Genomic DNA, 22,632 nt, shown 5'->3' on the forward strand with positions numbered 1-22,632 from the left:
GTATCACTATTTTTGGCTACTGCATCAAGGAGGTTCGTGAGATGTTTGATTCCTTCTCTAAGGCCAAAGTCAGATGGGTGAATAGGGGCGATAATAAAGTGGCTGACTTTCTTTGTAAATGATTTTTGTCTAATTTTTGTAACTTGAAGTTTGAGATCGATTATCTTAGTAATATCCAGAACCTTGTAATTTTTTATGCAATTTAATTGAGGTAGTGGCCTTTGGGCCCATTCATTGTCGAAAAAAAAAACATGAGCTTGGAAAAATTTTTGAACCGACAAAAATACCTTTATTTTCTATCATATTACTAAATTCACATATTTAAAAATAATTATAATATTTAATATAGAATTATTAATTAAAAAATTTTAATAAAATTAAAGTTGGGATAATTATACATTTAAAAATAATTAGAATTTAAATTACAATTATTAGTTAAAATTGTGATAATTTAAAAATAAAATTATTACTAGAATAGAAATCGAATGATAAACTATAAGAAAAAATTGTGATAACATATAATTATAAATATATTTTACAATTATTAGTTTTAAAATTTTGATGTAAAGAAAAGTTGTGCTAAATATTTATTGTAAAATAAAATTATTAATTAAATAGAATTCTAATAATTAATATTAGAGTTAACTATGTTCATTAGTTATTATTTTTAATAGTCATTGTCTATTAATTACATAAAAAAAATTATATTATATGTTGAATATGTTAAAAATATTTTAATTAATTATTTAAAAATTATTAATTATAATATGTTAATTAATAAATTAATAAAATTTAATTTTAATTAAAAATGTAATATTTAAAAAAATAGTTGAATAATAAACTCGTAAATGCATGTGAAGTTAAATATAAATATCAAAAAGCTGACTGAAGTGATACCTCCTGTCTTTTATAAACATGGAATGAAGTGACTTGACAGTGAGAGTACCGATGCAGCGGTCAAATAAAACAACGGATTTCTATAATAATTTAAATAAATGTTTAAATTATTTATAACAGTTGTTGGCAATTTAAAAGTAGGTAGGTGAAAATTTTATGTAAAAAATATTTATAAAAGAATTTAAATTGAATTTAAATTTAAATATTATAGTAATACTTTATATAAGAAGATAAAAAAATATTCTCGTATTAATTTTTGATCTTTTGTAAAAGTGATTAACTTTTAATAATTTTTTAATTGAGTTAGTATTTGATTAGTTTCTAACATTAATTCAATTAAATGTTTAAATAGTAGTATAGATAATTATGATGTTTATATTTTTTTACTATATATTTTTAAAAAATAGAAAATTATCTTAACCTTACTTTTGTAGGTTAGAGGTTGGAGGTCAAATTAAAAAACCTTAGGGACGAAAGCTAAAAACATTTTGTTGAAAAGGCTTGTTTGATAGAAGTTTTTGTTAAAAAAAAATTGGGGGTAATAAGTACAAAAAATCTATCTTCTCCAGCAATGCTTTACCTATAGTGAGACTTAAATAAATAAATAAATAAATAAATAAATAAAATCTTAAGATTCCACACATGATTATAGAAGGTGAGACTCAAACATGAGACTTCAACATTACATGACCTCAACCTATTTTAACCAAAACTTTATTGGCAAGTACAGGATATAGTTACATTGTTTGATAATGGTAAATCATTATTTTTGAAAATTTACTCATTTCATTATTTTAAACTTATTAGTATAGATTTTTTGAATATTTTATTTTTAATAAAAATAAAGATAATTTATTTAAAATATAATTTTAAAAAATAAAATTAACTTAATATTTTCAACTTAGTCATCTTATTCAACATTTTTTTTATTAAAAAAATTAAATGTTGAACTTTTTCTTTTTTTAATAAGATAGAATATTTCAAATAATTTATCAAACCCACAAATTTTACCACTATATTAACAAATTTCTCATCTTCACTCATTTGCAATTTTCATACCAAACATAGCTTTAATATAAAGTCCTTTGTTGAGTTTTTTTTATATATATAATATTAAAAGATAAAGTTCAAAATTATACAATTTTTTTAGGGAAAATTCAAAATTATATATGCACTTCATTCCATTATGCAATGTTATACATAAATTTTAATTTTATGCAATTTCATACATTAAATGTTGATTGGAATGAATTCTCACAAACCACTACATCATTATCAATATAACATCATTTTATGTTAGCATATTAATACACAAATAATTGTACTTATCTAATATAAAAATAAATGATCTATTTGTTTCTTTAAATGTGTATATTTTAATTAATTTTATGTAATCATTTGAACTACGACAAAATTTTCAGATATATAATTATGTAAAATCAAAGTTCATATAACAAATTATATATGGAACCGAAATTGACATATAATTTTTATATTTATATGTATGAATAATGTATTATATCAAAATGTTATTTCGCAAAATAAATATTCATGGGCACAATACCTATGGTGCGAGTTTAGTGCAATGTTATGTGCCCTCAAAATCTATGCCTTTGTTGTCAAGAAAAAGGTAATATTAAAATACAATCTAGGGATCTCAAAAATATAATTTTTTACACAACACTCCACTAATAATTGAATGGACACTATTTTTGCTTTTTATTTATTTCATTTTTTAGCAAGGATAGGAAATTTTACCAAAAATGTTAGGACATGCCCTGCGCACATCATAATTTTCATCAGTTTCAAACAGTTGGGAAATAAAGAAAACTTAATACTCCAATTGGTTGGATGGTGATGAAACCGAGATTAGTGTTTAGATGTTGTTTACTTATGTATCCACTTATTTAATTACCAGGACCACATTAGCTTCATATATAAAAAGGAGGGAAAACCACGCGTACATGAGTGTTTAAATTAAACTGATAATCACTGGATCCGCCAAGCTTCAAATGGCAACCCAGTTGCCTGATTTCATGCTGATCTTCGTCATCAGTTGCCTAGGTTTCATCTCCCTTTGTAAACCAATCCTCGGTTTCATCAAATGGGTGTGGGTCATGTTCCTCAGGCCGCCAAAGAATCTCAAGCACCACTACGGTTCATGGGCCATAGTCACCGGCTGCACCGATGGGATCGGGACAGCCCTGGCGTTCCAACTGGCATCCAAGGGTCTTAACTTGGTCTTGGTGGGGCGAAACCCTTTGAAACTTGTAGCAACCGCCGATGCCATACGTGAAAATTTCGGCGCACAAGTTGGGACCAGAAACGTCGTCATTGACTTGGCGAAAACCAGCGGAGAAGAGATATCAAAGACGATGGAGGATGCTATTGAAGGGCTAGACATTGGCGTACTGGTGAACAACGCCGGCTTGGCCTACGAGGGAGCGAGGTTCTTACACGAGGTGGATTCGGAGGTGGCGGAGAGCATTATAAAGGTGAATATAGTGGCGGCGACTTGGATTACTAAAGCAGTGGTTCCGATTATGGCGAAGAAGAAGAAGGGGGCCATTGTTAACGTTCGGTCTGGTTCTTATGGCGGCTTCTGTTCTTACCCTTTATACACCATTTATGCTGCTACGAAAGCGTAAGTTTCTCCTCCCTTGAGGTCTACATGTTTCGGGCTGCTTAGGATTGTCGCTCAGTTCCAAAATATTTTTCAAGCTACGATTGTTCTTGTATCGGATAGCCCAAAAATACCTATTTTATTATTAAAATATTATAAATATATTCTGCTATTTTATAATTAAATTTTAATTTTAAAATATCTTTTTTATTCTTTAAATTGATTTCGAGCCATCCAAATATAAAACTTTTGTTCAAGCTTAGTTCAAATTGAGTTAGATTTATCGAGCCAAACGAATTATCCGGTCCTTAGATAAGTCTAGTCTCTTATATACTGTTTTTAAGATTTTATATTATATACTAATAATTAATTAGTGTAGCACTTCATTAGTAAAAAATATTTCTGTAATTCAAACTTACACTATTCTTAAACAAGGGAAACAACTAATTAACAACCTACAATTTAATTTTTTTTAATCTTTTATTTATTAGTAAAAAAAATCAAAGAATAAAAATATTTTTTAATATATTAAATTTATAATTCAATTAATTAGAATATCTAAAATAATTATAGCTAGAGTTTAATTAAAATTTTAACTTTTATTGAATTATATAAGAAAACAAAGTATTCATTCAAAAAATTTCGCAAAATAAGTGTATTTAAAATTTTAATTAATACTAATCTTAAATTTAATCTATTTCTACCCTAATAAATATTTTTTTAAAGTTAAGACTTGTTAAAATACTGGAAAAATTCATTCATCTTATTCATCACCTAATGTAGTGTACTTATACTTAATAATTAATTAACTCCCTAATAACAAAAATTAATTAGTTACATGCTAACTAACTAGCTAATTAATCCTTTTAACAAGACTTTCAGTCAATTGGCTAACATTTTTCGATTGAAATGGTATCAAAGAAGTTAACAATGAGGTGGAATATTCACTTAACTCCGCCTTTAAAAAGTATTCTTTTTTTTTTTAATTTAGTATTTAAAGTATGCATCTATTATATTTTTCAGTTTATTTTTTGACAAAGGTTAAAAAAAATTATAACCAATCACAAAATATAACATGGCACCTATATATAAAAATAAAAATTTTATTTTATTAAATTTATATACACATTAAAAATATAAAAAATATAAATATATATAATATAGGAAAAGCATATAAATTATAAAAAAATTTAAAAATATGATAATTAAAAAGAAATTAGTTGAAATTAATAATATTATTACAAGAAATGTAAAAAAATTGTAAAAAAATATAAAAATTGTAAAAGAAATTTTAAAAAAGGTAAATTTTTTTTTATAAAATTGTAATATATATAATTCTAAAATGTATTTAAATTTCAAGTTTTTTTTTTGCAATTACTTGAAACTTAAATACCTATTTTAATTTTTATAACATTTTTCAATTTTAATTTATATATTATTTTAATTTTTTAAAATTTATAATCATATATTTTAAAATTTTATAAAAAAATATTTTAATATTTTAATAATATTATATATAATTTTTTTTACATTTTTAATTAGTATAATATATATAAATGATATGTGACGTGTTCTAATAGTAATATTATCAATCAACACTAATCAATGATCTGTCAACGTAAGACTATGATCGATCAAATTTAAAAATATTTAAAAATATTTAAATATTTAATATTATAATTTTTTATATTTTATTTTTAAAATTTTAAATTTAATAATTTTATTTTAAATAAATCTAATTACCACATAGTATTTCTTTTAATTCGCGAAAACATGCGTTTAGCGCTTTTTAGTCTTTAAAATATACAAGTAATATCAGTAACAATTTATAAATGAAAAAGGTTAAATATGAAATATGATTATAAAAAGAAAAAAAAAACAAAAGTGTGTGAGGGTAAATAAATCTGCTTTCGTCCTCGAGTCAATTGTATTTACAATTAAAATATAAAATAAAATGAAGGTAAACTACGTAGATATTTATTCAATAAGTTAATAAAATTTTATAAATTAAAAAATAATTATAAAAGAAGAAGAAATATAAATGATATAAAAAATTCAATATTGATATTATTATATTTGTAAAAAAATTATAAGTAATTTTAATAAAATAATATATATATTATAATTAAATAAAATAATTTTTGAAGTTTAAATTTTTATTTATATTTGGATCAAGTTATTAAATCAAATAAAACTAAAAGAAATTTTAAAAAACCACCTATTTAAGTGGAATTTGAAAAAAGAATTTGAGCCAGTAAAATTCTATTTTAAAATTATTAACAAATTTTAAAATTCTCTAATATATTTACCCAAATAAATAAATTATATTTTTTAATTTTGAAAACTTTAACATAAATTAATTCTTTCCTACAAGTTCCTCACCCAAACATACCAAAATTTTTTACCCATATGATAATATTTATGAAGTACTTCTTTTTATTTAATATAAATATATATATATACTATTTATTAAGTGTTTACTGAGTTGATGACCTGAATTGGTGTAATCCTCAACTGAATCATCAAATCGATTAGGAAAATTACAAAAGCACCCTTTGTAATTAAAATAAGTTTTATTGTTTGAGAGTAATTTAGTCTTTTTCTCTTTTAAAAAATATTAAAATATGCATATAATGATATTTGAATCTGAACTAATTGCATTAGTTAAACCTTTAATCTATCACTCAACTAAAACAATATTTTGATATTATATATTTCAATTTTTATTATGCCACTTTTTTACCTCGGCACCAACCCAAGGTTGATGACAATACAATGATAAACAATATTAATCTATTTTTTTTCATTTTAACATCATAAATATTTCATGTGTTGTTATTAATTAGTTCCAAGCTATAAGTTTAATTATTTATTGTATGTTATTTTTAAACACGTATTTTTGTTCTAAATTGTAGTTTCCACACACACATTTGATAGGATTTCTAATTTATTTTAAGTGTTTTATAGAGTTAGTGTCACGGAGCAATCTGACACCAATTTAGTTATGAAATTACTAAAATACTTTCTCATGTATAAATTAAGTTATATTGTTATGAGTGTATTTTTGTCCTATTTTATATAATAAATCAATAAAAATTTAATTATAATAAGATTTGAACCTAAAATACCTTGCATGATAATGAATTAACTTTACACGATTGTAACCATAGCATCAATTGATTTTTTATGTGAATTTGAATTAGATAAAAAAGTTAACGTAAATTAACTTTACTGATGTGACATACACATAAATGCAATGTCAACAATTAATTAAATTTTTTAAAATTTAAAAATTCAAAAAATGTATAAAATTTTTTAAAATTAAAAATTATTAAAAGGGCATAAAATTATAAAAATATATATTTTTATTATTTTTAATTTTAAAAAATTAATTAATTGCTAACAAGGATACACGTAGGCTATCACATTAGCAAATTAACAAACGTTAGCTTTTTTTATCTATTTTGGGATGATTTGATAAACAATTTAAGTTTAAGGGCTAAAAGAGACGAAAAATAAATAAAATTGGAGGGACAATAAATCGTTGTGCGAAATTAAAATCAATTGATGAAGTGGTTAAACTTGAAACTATTTTAGCATGCTCCAACATATGTAAGCATATATAGAAAATGTTTAGGATTAAATGACAGCATATAATTCACTTTTGAAGATATAAGCATCATCCTTATCATATATAGTTATCTAATTATAATTTTAAAAAATTGTAATATATTGTACATATCATTTTTTTATGAATCGCAGATTTTCATGTAACGTTTTCCATAGGGAACATGACAAGCTTACAAAAGGGGTATCATGTAGTAATAACATGCAAGAAGAATAGGAATTTTTTTTATCTACTGCCAAGTCAAATTAGGTCACCTATTATATATTCTGTGAATTTATAAAAAGGGATGAGGAAAAAACCAATGAAATTTGTTGGATTTATCATGTAAGAAGAGAAGAATTAAAGAGGAAATTTGCAATTTGTTCACAGATACCTTACAATGTTTTCAAGAAGCATCAACTTGGAATACAAGAAAATTGGAATTGATATTCAGTGTCAGGTAACCCTATCTATCTATTAATCTTCAAAAAGAATTGCAGAATTTAATGAGGTTCTCAAGTTGTACAGTTTATATTTGTTCCCAGCGGCGGATATAGGGATGGTAGAGGCTCTGTCCCCTTAAAATAGAAAATTTCTATTTAGGTCATTGAATTTTTTTTAAAAAAATTATAAATTAGTAAAGATAAAATTGTACTTTGACCCCGATTAAAATTATAAAAATTTGATTTAATTCTTTAAAAATTATAAAAATATAGACTATAAAGAATTCAAATTTTATTCGGCCACCCTAAAAATTTGTTTTGGTTTCGCCGCTGTTTGTTCCCTAATTCTAGTTCAATTTTCTTGTCAGATGGTTTATGTTCATATTGAGTTTTTGAGCAATTTCAGGTTCCATTGTTCGTGGCCACCAAAATGACGAAATTTAAGACATCTTCATTGTTCATCCCATCAGCCGAGATGTTTAGCAAAGCAAGCTTACGATGGGTTGGCCATGATGAGCATCTGTGTGTACCTTATTGGCCTCATTCTTTGCAGTGTTTCGTATTGAATGCATTGCCGGATAGCTTGAAGGATCCATATATTTTCCATTACTTTCTAGGGATGCGTAAGAGAATGCTGTTGAAAGATTCTAAGAAATTCAGAACAAAGGTGAACAACAATCCCACAAATGCCATGTAGGTGAATTATGTATAGTCAAAAACTAAGAATTGGGTTCTGTTTTTACGCTAAAATAATGGCAGCAGCATCTAGTCAACTACTAGATGAATTCAAATTCAGGCTGTTGTTTGTTTATTATCTTGCAGTGAATCACTGTTTTGGACATATTTCCTTCTCTTTGTTTTCATTTCAATACTACTTTCTCCCTAATATAGTTATTTGTCGACTCTGACACTCAATTAATAATATTGGCGACCACCCATCGTTGTCAAGGTTGGGTTGTAGAGTTTGTCAGCCGAAATTCTTCTCTCCCTAATTTTGTTTGAGTTGCATGCTAACCTTGATCTAAGTTCAAAAAGAAAAAATATGGTGGCAAATGATAAAAAAAAAAACCTTTTCTTTCTGTACATATTAAAGGGAAATCAATATTATGAAAATATGATAAATTTTACATTAAATTGAAGGAAAAAAAGAGAAGAAGTCGTCACCTTAAAGAGCTGTGTTCCATGAAAGTCAATTTCTTGAAGTGCTGATGACTATAACAAAACTGCCATAAACAGATGGGCAAAAAATTCGTCAATATAAGTATAAAAATCCGTCCTAGAAATGCAAATGACCTATACTGACGGTCAACAGCGATACCCGACGAAATGACCTAAACCTTTTGTATTATAATGATTGTTTGTCCGTCAGTAAAACATTTTTTGGATGTCATTCCACCAGAGTTTCAGTGATGGACTAAAATAGATTTCCATAGATAACAAAAGTTATTTAAATTTTTTATTGTCGTCAATTTAGGGTTAAATTCCTCAGTAAAGTCCCTCATTATAATTATTTACTCATTGCTCTATGCTGACGATACTTATGAATGGTTACCATCGGTAAAAAGAATGTATGATTTTATATTCTTTAAATAATTATTTAGAGAATTTTCATAATTAAATTTTATTATAATATTAATAATTTAAAAAACATTAAATAAGAAAAATAATTAAAAACACTTGTAAATGAAGAAAAAATTGTCTTATAAATTATAAAATTGAACATTATCTAAAGCTAGACTAGACATCAAATTTGTTATGCACCATAAAAGGTTCAAGTATAACAATTTTGACTGTTGCTAACATAAATACAAAAGGCCAATCACAAATACATGCCTACCAAACTTGATGACATCTCAATCGAAACCAATCCCAATTTCGTTTAGCAAAAAAATCAATCCCAATCTCAAACATATTTTAATATCTTCTTAATGCCTTCAACCTGAAAACTTCAGATAATCAGAAAGTGTGATTGTTGAAATATTTCTTTTCGTTATATATATATACACTAAGAATGAAAGCGAGCTCACTTGCTTAGATAAAACCTTACTTTCGATGAAATTGAATATCTGAGCGTCACTGTTTTGCTTTGCTACCTGTTAATTTTGTTTATTATTCATCAAGGATGAAGTCGTGAGAGGTAAGACCAATAGGTTAGTTGCAGACTCAAACATCTTAACTACAACTATGGTATATGGCTATAAGTTTCAAAACAAGTAGTACTTATATTGTGCAAGCTCCAAATATTGTTAGTATATTTTTATATAAATTTAAATATTTTATTGAAATAATATCTTAACTAAAATTTATCATTTTTATTTCCCTTAGGAATAGAATTAATTTTACTAAAATTTGAAAAAAGAGTTATTATTAAAGAACTAATTTAGAAAAAATAGTTTACTTCATATCTTACTGTGTTGCTGTTATAGATGAAAAGTTGTTAAAGAAGATAAGAATATAACATAAAAAAAAATTGATTCTAAATTGATGTATACGGTTTTAAATTGAGAGCAATTTAAGCTTAATAATTATTTAGAATTTAGAGATTTTATTAAATAAAATTAGAATCAAATAATGTAAAATGCTAAGCTCTAAATAAAGTTAGAGTAAACTACATAAATAGTCACAAATCTTTGGTGAATTTTCTCTTTTTTTTTTGTTATTGAACTATGAAAAGTTATGTTTTGGTCATTAATATTATCGAGTTATATTGTTTTGGTCACTCACCCATTATCGGCCATTAAATCCATAACGAAGAAGTGACTATGGCACTTTAGCTCAAGGGTTAATATCTAACTTGACCCTTGAACTATAGCAAAACATTCAAATTGGTCTTTTTACAATTTTTTTAATCATAATTCTAAAAAAATTATTGGGAAATCCTAAAAATATAAAAAGTTCTTTAAAAATTAAGAAAAATATTTATTTTTAAAACTATAAAAATATTTTTTAAAATTAAAATTATGTAAAAAATCATAAAATCCTTTAAAAATTTCATTATTTATTTCTTTGAAATTATATAAAAAGAATTAAAATTGTAATAATGTAAAAAATTGACGGAAACAACAACGAATTATTCAGTAGTGGAGTAAGTTTTTGTTTCCATAATCCAAACCCAATAATGTTACAAAAAACCAAACAAAAGTTGTCAGATAAACAACAAATTGGATGAGTGTGTAATGTATATGTGAGGTAAATTATTGTAAAAACATCAAAATTCAGCATTTTTATCGTGGTATGCACATGAAAGAGATAGAGCCCATCATGAATCACATTTCTAAGCTTTAACAAATATTTCATCATTTCTTTCGCGTTGCCTAGCACCGCCATCTGCCTCCCGTTTGTCTTTCGCACATGGAAAAACAAATTACATGATTGTCGCTGCTACCTGAATTAAACATTACATCAGCCATATCTTGTTGCGCGGAAGCGTGTGAAAGAGTAAAATTATTGTACTGAAAAATCACACTAAGTTCAATTTCCAGGAAAGAGAGGTGGATCACGAGGATCGCTTACATACCAGATCTTTCCTAGCCAGAATATCCCTCTATCGTAATTTAATAGCACAATAAATCACTACAATGACACTTGCAAAATATGCAGAACAAAAATAAAGAACACTAGAATTTTAACGAGGTTCAGCAAATTTTGCCTACGTCCTCGGGCACTACCAAATATATTTCACTCCAAAAATACAAGTGAAAGTTTACAAATAGGGAGAGAGAACAATTGCCTTAAGTAGAGAATGACAAGTGTGGGATGAAGAAAGTAAGAAATGGTTAGGCCTATTTATAGTTGAGGTTTAAGGATCAACTTGCAATGTCCCTATACAATTAGGGACCAAAATTGCAATTATCCCATGCCAACTAATCTTACTTTCTACTTTCGGTGCCTTTCGGTGCCAACTTTCTGCCACTATTCATCTTTGAAAAGTCAAAGATTGTAGGTATCCAATAATCTCCACCTTAAAGATTTGATTAGGATAATCTTATCTTCACACAATTCTTTCTACCTTTGACAACAATACTTGATAGTGCCTTCTTCAATTGTTAAACTTGCAGGATATTGATCAAGTTCAAACAATGTTCGAACTTGGTTGTTGTTACCACCTTGGTCATCATATCTGCGGGATTATCTGCAGTCTTGATCTTCTGAAGACAAATTTTCCCCTCTTCAATAATTTCCCGCACAAAATGGAATCGTACGTCGATATGTTTTGTACGTGCATGATAGACTTGATTCTTTGCTAAATGAATAGCACTTTGACTATCACAATACACGTTAATATGCTCCTGAACCAACCCCAAGGTTTTAGCCATACCTTGTAACCAAATAGCCTCCTTTACAGCCTTTGTTACAGCCATGTATTCGGCTTCTGTGGTTGACAATGCAACTGTAGACTGTAGTGTAGACTTCCAACTTATTGGTCCTACAGCAAGTGTAAACACATAACCGGTGGTTGATCTTCGCTTGTCCAAATCACCGGCATAGTCAGAATCAACGTACCCAATAACACCTTTACCAAGTGTATTATCCTGCTTGAACAGTAATCCAACATCCACGGTCTTCTGAATATACCGTAGAATCCATTTCACAGCTTGCCAATGTCCTTTTCCAGGATTATGCATATACCTGCTCACTATACTAACTGCCTGTGAAATGTCGGGTCTTGTACACACCATTGCATACATCAAGCTACCCACTGCATTAGAATACGGAACTTGCAACATGTATTCTCGTTCCGTATTCGTCGAAAGAGATAGTTGTGCAGAAAGCTTGAAATGAGAAGCCAACGGGGTACTTACAGGTTTGGTCTGCTCGTTCATGCCAAACTGCTGTAGTACTTTCTTCAAATACTGCTTCTGAGACAAGCTAACTCTGCCATGAGCTCTATCTCTACATATTTCCATGCCGAGAATCTTTTTAGCTTCTCCTAGATCTTTCATCTCAAACTCGAGATTGAGTTGAGTCTTCAATCTTTCAATCTCAACTTTGCTCTTAGATGCTATTAGCATATCATCAACATATAAGAGCAAGTATATGAAAGTTCATTCTTGTAGCTTCTGAAAATACACGCAATGATCAAATTTACTTCTTGTGTACCTTTGCCCTTTCATGAACTGATCAAATCGCTTGTACCACTGCCTCGGAGATTGCTTCAATCCATAAAGCGACTTTGTCAGTTTGCAAACCCAATTTTCTTTTCCAGCAACCTTGAATCCATCTGGCTGAGTCATATAGATTTCCTCTTCCAAATCACCGTGTAAAAACGCGGTCTTCACATCAAGCTGAACTAGTTCAAGATCATATTGCGCAACCAAGGCTAGCAAAATCCGAATAGACGAATGCTTCTCAACTGGAGAAAACACTTCATTGTAGTCTATTCCTTCTTTCTGAGCGTAACCCTTTGCTACCAATCTAGCCTTGTATCGAATTTCATTTTTACCAGTAAATCCTTCCATCTTTGCATATACCCATTTGCATCCAATTGCCTTCTTTCCCTTGGACAGTCTCACCAACTCCCAAGTCCTATTTTTATGAAGAGACTGCATTTCTTCATTCATAGCTTGCTTCCACTTTACACCATCAGAGTTACTTATTGCTTCTGTGTAAGTGGAAGGAACATCATCATCTGCAATTGGAAGTGCATAGGCCACCATATCGTCAAAGCGAGCAGGCTTACGAATCTCTCTTCTTGGCCTCCTATATGCAATTGAATCTTGTTGCTGTAGAAGTTCTTGGGTCGAAACTTCTTCATCATTTGTTCTTTCAATATTAGCTGGATCATCATTAACCTTTTCAAACTCCACCTGCTGCAAAGTACTACTGGTTTTGTCATCCTTTTGTGAATCCTCGTTCTTCATCATGGTTGATTCATCAAAAGTTACATCTCTACTGAAAACAATCTTCCTTGTATCAGGACACCAGAGACGGTATCCTTTTACACCACCAGTTATACCCATGAATAATGCTTTCTTTGCTCTTGGGTCTAACTTAGATTCTTTTACATGATAATATGCAGTGGAACCAAAAACATGTAAAGAATCATAATCAGTAGCAGGTTTACCAGTCCACATCTCCATAGGAGTTTTTCCATTTATTGCAGCTGATGGCAATCGGTTAATTAGATGGCACGCATATGTAACTGCCTCAGCCCAAAATTCCTTGCCCAATCCAGCATTGGACAACATACATCGAACTTTCTCCAGTATAGTCCGATTCATGCGTTCTGCCACCCCATTCTGCTGTGGTGTATCTCGAACAGTGAAGTGTCGCACAATGCCCTCATCTTGACATACTTGTAGAAATGGATCATTTTTGTACTCAGTACCATTATCTGATCGAAGTCGTTTGACCTTTCGACCTGTCTGAGTCTCCACCATCTTTTTCCACTTCAGAAATGCATCCAAAACTTCATTTTTTCTTTTCATTAGATACACCCATACTTTTCTTGAATAATCATTAAGAAAAGTGACAAAATAGTGCATACCTCCCAAAGAAGCCACTTTGGTAAGTCCCCACACATCACTGTGAACATAGTCCAGAATTCCTTTCGTATTGTGAATTGCTGAACCAAATTTTACCCTCGTCTGCTTGCCCAGAACACAATGTTCACAGAATTCCAATTTGCAAGAATTTGCACCTTTCAACAAGCCTTGCTTCGCCAAAGTCTGCAAAGCTTTTTCACCAGCATGTCCCAATCGCCTATGCCATAACCTGGTAGCCTCTGAATCTGCATCTTCCGCAGAAGCTGTTGATGTTGATCCAATAACTGTACTTCCATTTAAATAGTACAAGTTATTTCTTCTAGTGCCTTTCATCACCGTCAATACCCCAGTTACTACCTTTAGTAATCCATCTCTCAAAGTGATTGTGAGCCCTTTAGATTCTAGGGCCCCTAATGAGATGAGATTTTTCTTCAAGCTGGGTACATAGCGAACATCTGTCAGAACTTGGATTGAGCCGTCATGGTTCTTCAATTTGATTGTACCTACACCCATTGTCTTACAGGCACTATCATTACCCATAAAAACAACTCCACCTTCTAGTTCTTCAAGACTAGAAAACCAGTCCTTATTAGGACATATATGGTAAGTACATCCCGAATCCAATATCCACTCATCCGTTTGACATGCCATTGCCATGCCAACCAAGCTAAAGTCTGACTCCTCATCATGCTCCGCTACACATGCATTAGAAATAGACTTGCCCTTTTGTAACTTAGGACAATTCTTTTTCCAATGCCCTTTCTCACGACAAAAGGCACATTCATCTTTGGCGGGTCTCCCTTTGGACTTACCCCTTCTACCAGGTTTGCTGCTGTGTGAACGACCTCTTACTGTTAAGACTTCTGCAGTTGTATCTCTGTGATCTCTTTTATCTTTCTTTCGAGTCTCAGATCTATACAACGCACTACAGACTGCATCAAATGTGACTGAATCTTTCCCATGAAGCAATGTGGTGGTAAGATGATCATATTCATCAGGAAGGGAATTCAACAACAATAATGCCTTGTCTTCATCTTCAAATTTCTCATCCAAATTTAGCAAGTCTGCTAAAATTTTATTGAATGAGTTCACATGGTCATTCATCGACATACCGGGTGCATACGTGAACCGAAAAAGTTTCTTTTTCATATAAAGCCTATTTTCAAGACTTTTCGTTAGAAACTTTTCTTCCAATGTATCCCACAGCTTCTTCGCTGATGTCTCCCTCATGACGGAGTACTTCTGCTCTTTGGCCAAACATAGGCGGATTGTACCACACGCCTGTCTATTGATCTTGGCCCACTCCTTGTCATCCATCTTGTCAGGTTTTTCTTCAAGGGCTATATCCAGCTCTTGCTGACATAAGACATCCAAGATCTCACACTGCCACATACCAAAATTATTGGTACCGTCAAATTTCTCTACTTCAAATTTTGCATTTGTCACAGTAGTCCTTGCTGATGACGATGCTGCTGCCATTTTTCTCCTCAATCCCAACTACTGTATACGTGAACAGTACCGTATACGTGAATAGTGTCGTATACGTAAATAGTACTGTATACGTAAATAGTGCCGTATACGTGAATAGTACCGTAAACGGTCGTATTCCCCAAGTACGAACCTGGCTCTGGTACCAATTGTTGCGCGGAAGCGTGTGAAAGAGTAAAATTATTGTACTGAAAAATCACACTAAGTTCAATTCCCAGGAAAGAGAGGTGGATCACGAGGATCGCTTACATACCAGATCTTTCCTAGCCAGAATATCCCTCTATCGTAATTTAATAGCACAATAAATCACTACAATGACACTTGCAAAATATGCAGAACAAAAATAAAGAACACTAGAATTTTAACGAGGTTCAGCAAATTTTGCCTACGTCCTCGGGCACTACCAAATATATTTCACTCCAAAAATACAAGTGAAAGTTTACAAATAGGAGAGAGAACAATTGCCTTAAGTAGAGAATGGCAAGTGTGGGATGAAGAAAGTAAGAAATGGTTAGGCCTATTTATAGTTGAGGTTTAAGGATCAACTTGCAATGTCCCTATACAATTAGGGACCAAAATTGCAATTATCCCATGCCAACTAATCTTACTTTCTACTTTCGGTGCCTTTCGGTACCAACTTTCTGCCACTATTCATCTTTGAAAAGTCAAAGATTGTAGGTATCCAATATATCTGCTACTGTCAGATACTCGAAAATATCCCTTCCATATCAACTCACAGTAGCGGAGCCACCTCTTAACGATGTGTTAGTATACAAATCTCCTATGAGGAAAATCTTGAACACACGAAAGGAACTCGAACAGAAGAAGAAATAGGACAAGGCTCCAAGGCATGTATCAAGCCACTATCTTTAAGGTTATATTCGCCCCCACCTATCTTCGGTGTGCAAACGAGTTTCAAGCAAATTAACCTCGAGGATACAATGAAGCCAATGGCAATTTGTGTTTTGCACTGACGAGAATAGCCCACTACACACTGAGTAATGTATGACAAGGAACTCAATTTCTATAAAGGATTTCTGCAGTAATATTTTATAGAATAATCTAATAATATTAGAAAATGAAGGAAGGAAGGAAAGAATATTAGAATTTGTTGGTATGATTTCCAAATGAAATCTCATTCCTATTTATAGGAATTTTCATGTCTCTTCATAGAGACATCTTTCATGAATAGGTGTCTTTCTAAATAATAATGTCTTTAAAATAAACACATAATTATTCATTTAATTATAACTATTCAAATAAAATTATTTAAATAGTTATAATTCTTTTTCAGAAAATCAAACAATATAATCTTTTGATTAATTACACCCATTCATTTATAGTTATTAGAACACTAAAAATATTTGAAAATGTTCCAACAATCTGCCTCCATTTTCACAATATTTTAGATTTTGATATTCTTGGAAATCAATTTGCATAAATGAAGGTATCTTACGATTGAACCATCACTTAGTGAAAACATGTTAAAGTTACTCGAAATTGCATGGTAGACTAAGCTTTGAACCAACTATTTCATTTGATTAACTGAACACATCTCACACAATGATTTCAACATCGGTCAATGCATAGTATCTAGAGACACTATTATGTCCTTTTGTCTGTGTCCTCTTTTCATGAGTGCTGTCAGAACCAAGCCCTTAAGCTCCTAGAAGCGGCTACCATTCCACTCACATAGGTAGATCCCATCAATAGTGTTCCCGTAATTATAACACTATAACATATTTATGTTATGGGTCCATTAAGAGTACATTACTCATCTTTCCTTTATCATTACGGGTACCTAGCACTTTAATTACAAGATGGATTTATTTATAGTGCTAACAGTCACATACTAATGATGTACTTTGTCTCATTGAACTCAACACTTGATGTTATACCAAGCGTTGAGTCAGGTTTCCATCATGGGCGTCTCTAATTAATGGGCTTGAGTCTCATCCCTTTTCAGGTCTTTTTTATTGCATCTCTAGCAAGATTTTTTGTCAAATGATCCGCCAAATTTTCACTTAACCTCACATAATTAATAGTGATCACTCCATCAGAAATTAATTTTCGAACATAACTATGTCTTAATCCAATGTTTCTAGACTTTCCATTATATACTTGGCTATATGCATTTGCTAAAGTAGCCTCACTATCACAACGGATAGAAATAGGTGAAATTGGCTTAGGCTATAAAGGTACATCATAAAGCAAATTTCTTAACCATTCTGCTTCTTTAGATGCAGCCTCTAATGCAATAAATTTTGCTGCCATGGTGGAATCAGTAATACATGTTTGTTTCTTGGAACCTCAAGAAATGGCTCTTCCACCAAGAATGAAAATCCATCCAGTAGTAGATGCATGATCTTTCAAACTTGTAATCCAACTAGCATCCGAATACCCTTCTAAAACTAGAGGATATCCATTATAACATAATCCATAGTTAATAGTTTTCTTTAAGTACCTAAGTATTCTATTCAAAGCTTGCGAATGCAAACTACTTGGATTACTTGTGTACCTACTTAATTTCCCAACAGCATATGCAATATCTGGTCATGTACAAGTCATTATGTACATAATACAACCAATTAGATTTGCATATTTCAATTGATCAATTTTCCTACCAGTATTAAATACTAATTTTATTTGAGGATCCATGGGTGTAGATGCTGGTATACAGTTGAAAAGATCAAACTTTTTAAGCACCTTTTCAAAGTAATGTGATTGTGATAAAGCTATAGTGCTTTCATCTCGAGTTATTTTAATCTTAAGAATAACATTTGCTACACCCATATCCTTCATAACAAAGTTGTTTGACAAGAATTTCTTTGTGTTTTCTATTTGTTCCAATTCCGTGCCAAAAATAAGCATGTCATCTATATATAAGCAAATTATGACGCCTTTTCCATTTTCAAATTTGCTATATATACACTTATCGGATTCATTTATTTTATAGCCATTAGCTAAAACAACATTGTCAAACTTTTGGTGCCATTGTTTTGGTGCTTGTTTAAGTCCATATAAAGATTTAACAAGCTTACAAACCTTATGCTCTTGTCCTGGAATAACAAATCCTTCCAGTTGTTCTATGTACACTTTCTCTTCCAATTCACCATTTAAAAATGCAGTTTTAATATCCATTTGGTGAACAACCAAATTATATATAGAGGTGAGTGATATTAAGAGTCTAATTGTAGCAATTCTTGCTACTAGAGCATAGATATCAAAGTAATAAATACATTGTTTTTGTGTAAAACCTTTGGCTACCAACTTTGCTTTAAACTTATCAATGGTTCCATCGACCTTCATTTTCTTTTTGAAGATCCATTTATAACATATTGGTTTAGAACCTGGTGGAAGATCAACTAAGATCCAAGTTTGATTTCTGATTATTGAATCCATCTCATCATTTATTGCTTCTTTCTAAAAAGCAGAGTCTTGAGATTTCATTGCCTCTTCAAATGTAATAGGATCAGATTCCGTATTATGACAATAAGGTACCTTATTACATACACTTTCACATTTTCTTTCTACAAGAAACTTAATGAAATCTGGTCCAAAATCTTTGACCTTTTTAATCCTCTTACTTCTTCTTAATTCTTGACAAGATTCATCATTATTATCAATTTTTTCTAATGGAATCTCATTCTCATTTGAAGAATAAATCAATTATTGTGGCTGTAATTGTCTTGATATAGAATTAAATCTATTTTCATCAAAAATAGCATCTCTTGATTCAATAACAGTATTAATTGAAATTGAATCATTTAGTTCAATTATCATGAACCTATATGCCTTGCTATTATGTGCATATCCTATAAATATGCATTCAATTCCTTTTTCACCTAACTTTTTACGTTTAGGTGTTGGAACTTTGACAATAGCTCTACAACCCCAAACCTTCAAATAATTAGGGTTTGGTTTTCTTTTCTTCCATTGTTCATAAGGGGTTATTTTAGTTTCCTTATTAGGAACTCTATTCAATATATGACAAGCTGTTGGAACAGCTTCTCCCTAAAAACCTTGTCCAAGATCTGAATATGATAATATTGAATTTACCATTTCAGTCAAGGCTCTATTTTTCTTTCAGCTACACTATTTTGTTGTGGTGTGTAAGGGGCTGAAACTTGATGGACAATCCTAGTGGATTCAAAATAACATGGATTATAGTATTCTCCACCTCTATCTGATCTTAAGCACTTGATTAATGATTCGCACTGAAATTCAACTTCAGATTTATAAACTTTAAATTTATCAAGCGCTTCATCTTTTGAATGTAATAAATATACATAACAATATCTAGAACAATCATCAATAAAAGTAACAAAATATTTCTTTCCACCTAATATAGGAGTATTATGCATGTCACATGAATCACTATGTATCAAATCAAGTAATTTTGTTTTTCTTTTAACCTTAGGGAAATGGTTTCTTGTAATTTTAGTCAACTTACATGTATTGTATTTTTCAATATTATTATTAAAAACAGGAATTAAATCTAACTTATACATGTCATTCAATTTCCTATAAATCAAATGACCTAATCTATAATGCCATCAACAAAAAGATTCAACCATATAAGCAGAAATAGTATTTTTATTTTTATTAATAATATTTAGTTTGAACATACTCTCATACATATACCCTTTCCCTACAAAAATTCCTCCCTTAGACAAAATAAACTTATCTGCCTCAAAAACAAGTTTGAAACCAAACTTATTTAACAGACTTCTAGACATTAAATTCTTTCTAACTTCTGGTACATAATATACATCATTTAAGGTAAAAACCTTTCCAGAAGTGAATTGTAGTTCAACAAATCCTTTGCCTTTGATTGCTGCAGTGGAAGAATTTTCTATGTACAACACATTGTCATTTTCACATTGTGTGAACTTTGTGAACATGCTTTTGTCTTTGCACACATGTTTGGTTGCTCTGGTATCAATCCACCATGTATTATCATCTTGTGCCATATTAATTTTAGATATCATTGCAATGAACTTTTCATTATTATCAGCCTTAGAAGATGATTTCTTCTTTAAAAATCGACATTTGTTCTTGAAATGTTCCGGCTTACCATAATAATAACATGAGCCCTTTTGTTTCTTTTTGAACTTAGGTGCTCTATGAGTCTGTTTGAACTTTCTCTTGAATGGTTTAGAAGTCTGTACTTCCTCCATAACATGCACTTTGGCATTTTCAGAATTTATATTCTGATCTTACTTTCGATATTCTTCTTCAATACGAAGATGATTTGCCAAAGCCTCAAGAGATATTTTCTCTTTCTTATGTTTTAGACTTCTTTTAAAATCTTTCCAATATAGAGGAAGTTTGTCTATTATGGATGATACAATAATCATTTCATCCATTTTCATATCATATTGCTTAATTGATTCAGCATCTTTTCAATATCACGGAATTGTTCCATAACAAAGCGACCATCAACCATTAGATAATTATTGAAACGACTGACAAGAAATTTCCTACTTGTAACATCTTCGGTCATGTATTTTGTCTCTAATTTGTCCCATAATTCTTTAGCAGTGACCTCGTTTTGATAGGTGTCGAACAAACCATCTGATAAACCATTCAATATGTGGCCCATGCACATGTAATCAGCATTGTCCTATTTTTGTCTTTCTCGGGTTGCAACAACAGATTCGTTTTTAGTCCCTTCAAGTCTTGGAGTATCCAAAACATAAGCAATCTTCAAAGTTGATAATAAGAAGTGCATCTTTTTCTGCATCGTAAAAAATTACACCCATCAAATCGATCAAGTTTGACAAAATTGGAAGCCAACTTCTTTAGTGTTCCACTTTCATGTGTTGTGGTAGTCATCATGAATTATAACCTTAAAAATGTTAGTACAAATATTCAGTGAGGAAAATCTTGAACACATGAACGAAACTCGAACAGAAGAAGAAATAGGACAAGGCTCCAAGATGTGTATCAAGCTATTATCTTTAAGGTTATATTCGCCCCCACCTATCTTCGGTGTGCAAATGAGTTTCAAGCAAATTAACCTCGAAGATACAATGAAGCCAATGGCTATTTGCGTTTTGCACTGACGAGAATAGCCCACTACACACTGAGCAATATATGACAAGGAACTCAATTTCTATAAAGGATTTCTACAGTAATACTTTATAGAATAATCTAATAATATTAGAAAATGAAGGATGAAAAGAAAGAATATTAGAATTTGTTGGTATGATTTCCAAATGAAATCTCATTCCTATTTATAGGAATTTTCATGTCTCTTCATAGAGGCATCTTTCATCAATATGTGTCTTTCTGAATACTAATGTCTTTAAAATAAACACGTAATTATTCATTTAATTATAACTATTCAAATAAAATTATTTAAATAGTTATAATTCTTTTTCAAAAAATCAAACAATATAATCTTTTGATTAATTACACCCATTCATTTATAGTTATTAGAACACTATAAATATTTGAAAATGTTCCAACACGATGAACCAGCACCGCCACTACCTCTTCCACCTAAATCTGAACCAAGGTTAATTTCCATTGAAAGCCAGCTTCCAAAAGGAACTCTTGATGATAATGATGAAGAAGTTGGCTTTCTAGTTATATATTTTTTATTTTTTTATGTATTTAGAATTTTATTAATTTTAACTTTTTTACATAATTATATTTAAAAATATTTTAAAAAAAAAATGAAATTTTAGAATTTTAAAAGATTTTTTTGATATTTTTAATTTTTAAATAAAATTTGGAATTTATGATATTTTAAAGGATATTTTGATTATTTTTAAAATTTTAAAAAACATATTTTTAATTCCAAAAAATAAATAATGAAATTTCAGAATTTTTTAGAGATATTTTTGAAAATTTTTTAGAATCATCATTAAAAAAAAGTTGTAAAAGGACTAAATTGAATGTTTTAGTTATAATTTAAGAGTCAAATTAGATATTAACTCTTGGATTAATATGCCATGTCACTTTTCATAAAGGCTGTAACCCTCGTTAACGAACGAGTGACCAAAACTTTATAACTCGATCATAATAGTAACAAAAATGTAATTTTTTATAATTCAGTGGCAAAAAGAAAAAAATTGAATA

General features: G+C 29.9%; 1 protein-coding gene across 1 annotated transcript; it reads left to right on the plus strand.

Moving 5' to 3' along the window:
* Positions 1-2,847: 2,847 nt before the first annotated feature.
* LOC107886490 (very-long-chain 3-oxoacyl-CoA reductase 1) lies at positions 2,848-8,540 on the plus strand. The gene is made up of 3 exons (XM_041098765.1): positions 2,848-3,541; positions 7,518-7,587; positions 7,977-8,540. Exons 1-3 carry the CDS (start codon positions 2,910-2,912, stop codon positions 8,265-8,267), a joined length of 993 nt encoding a protein of 330 aa, XP_040954699.1. The 5' UTR covers positions 2,848-2,909; the 3' UTR covers positions 8,268-8,540.
* The last annotated feature ends 14,092 nt before the right edge of the window (positions 8,541-22,632 follow it).

This window comes from Gossypium hirsutum, chromosome A03, assembly GCF_007990345.1.
Source record: "Gossypium hirsutum isolate 1008001.06 chromosome A03, Gossypium_hirsutum_v2.1, whole genome shotgun sequence".
Lineage (NCBI taxonomy): Eukaryota > Viridiplantae > Streptophyta > Magnoliopsida > Malvales > Malvaceae > Gossypium > Gossypium hirsutum.